This window comes from Pygoscelis adeliae, unplaced genomic scaffold (genome assembly GCF_000699105.1).
Source record: "Pygoscelis adeliae isolate BGI_AS28 unplaced genomic scaffold, ASM69910v1 Scaffold420, whole genome shotgun sequence".
In the NCBI taxonomy this organism is placed as follows: Eukaryota; Metazoa; Chordata; class Aves; order Sphenisciformes; family Spheniscidae; genus Pygoscelis; species Pygoscelis adeliae.
In genome coordinates, this window is record NW_008823871.1 from 1190264 (window position 1) to 1191561 (window position 1298).

At 63.1% G+C, this 1298-nt stretch overlaps 1 protein-coding gene across 1 annotated transcript in view; it reads left to right on the top strand.

Moving 5' to 3' along the window:
• Nucleotides 1-1298, top strand: part of VPS51 (vacuolar protein sorting 51 homolog (S. cerevisiae)) — a 9723-nt gene that overhangs the window by 6431 nt on the left and 1994 nt on the right. The window contains exons 6-8 of the mRNA XM_009334144.1: nucleotides 2-102; nucleotides 627-848; nucleotides 1261-1295. Coding sequence (XP_009332419.1) covers nucleotides 2-102; nucleotides 627-848; nucleotides 1261-1295 — 358 coding nt within the window. The remainder of the gene's footprint in view (nucleotide 1; nucleotides 103-626; nucleotides 849-1260; nucleotides 1296-1298) is intronic.

Genomic DNA, 1298 nt, shown 5'->3' on the forward strand with positions numbered 1-1298 from the left:
CCCCCGGCCCTGCTGCTGCTCCTTGCCCGCCTCTGTCTTGACTATGAGGCCACCACCGTCAGTTACATCCTCACTCTCACCGACGAGCAGTTTCCCCCCCAGGTGAGCCCCCAAAACTGAGCCCCGTGGTGCGCGTGGAGGTATGGGGATCTTCCTTCTGTCTTTGTGTGCCCTCAAATGTCCCTGAGGGACCCTAAAATGTCCCCAGGTCCCTCCCTGCGCCCTGCTGTCGCCCCATGTCCATCCAGGATATGATCAGTGCACATGGAGGCAGAAGGGTCTTCACCTGTGCCAGTGTTTCCCAAATGTCCCCAAGGGCACCTCAACATGTCCCCAAGGGGCTTCTGCATGTCCCCAAGTCCCCCCAGATGCCCCAAGGATATGAGGATGGCAGCGATGCTGCTGCAGGTGGGGTGGCCCGGAGAGCATCCCATGTGTCCCCTGATGTCCCTGTCCCCCCAGGACATCAGATGGTGGAGGTACGGGGGGGCATCCCCACATGTCCCCATGTCCCTTATCCCCAGGCTGCAATGCCAGTGGTGACGGTGGGGACAGCGCTGTGCGTGGAGGTGTGTGGGGTGTTCCTACGTGTCTCCGCATGTCTCGCATGTCCCTTGCACCCCCAGGACACGGGCCCGGCGGTGACACCGGGACCGGCACTGTGCGCAGAGGCACGGGGGGCGGCACAGCGGCTGCTCGACCACTACGTGCAGGTCCAGGGCGCCGCGGTGGCACAGATGCTTAGGAAGAGTGTGGAGACGCGAGACTGGTTGGGCACCGTCGAGCCCCGCAACGTTCGTGCTGTAATGAAGCGCGTGGTCGAGGACATCACCGCCATCGATGTCCAGGTTGGGGCAACACCAGGAGCCCAGAGGGGCTGGGGAGGGGCCTGAAGTCCCCTGGGGGGTCCCAGACATCCCAGAGGGTCCCTGGAGAGGCCCTGAGGTCGCCATAAGGTCCTTGAGGACTTTAGGAAGTCCCCAGAGGGGCTCTGCAGGAGTTGCTGAAGTCCCCTGGCAGTTCCCAGATGTCCCAGAGGGTTCCAGGGAGAGTTGGGAGTCCAGAGCATCCGGGGGGGCTGAAGGGTCGAGAGGGGATGCCTGAGGTCCCCATATGGTCCTTGAGGATCTTTGGGGGTCCCAGAAGGTTTTGGGAGGGTCACAGAGGATTTGAGGGATCCTGGGTGGTTTGGCGGGGGGTCCCAGAGGGTATTTTGGGTGGATTCTGGGATACCAGCACTGAGAGGGTGTGGTGCTGCAGGTGGGGCAGCTCTTCGAAGAGGGGGTGCGGCGGGGGCC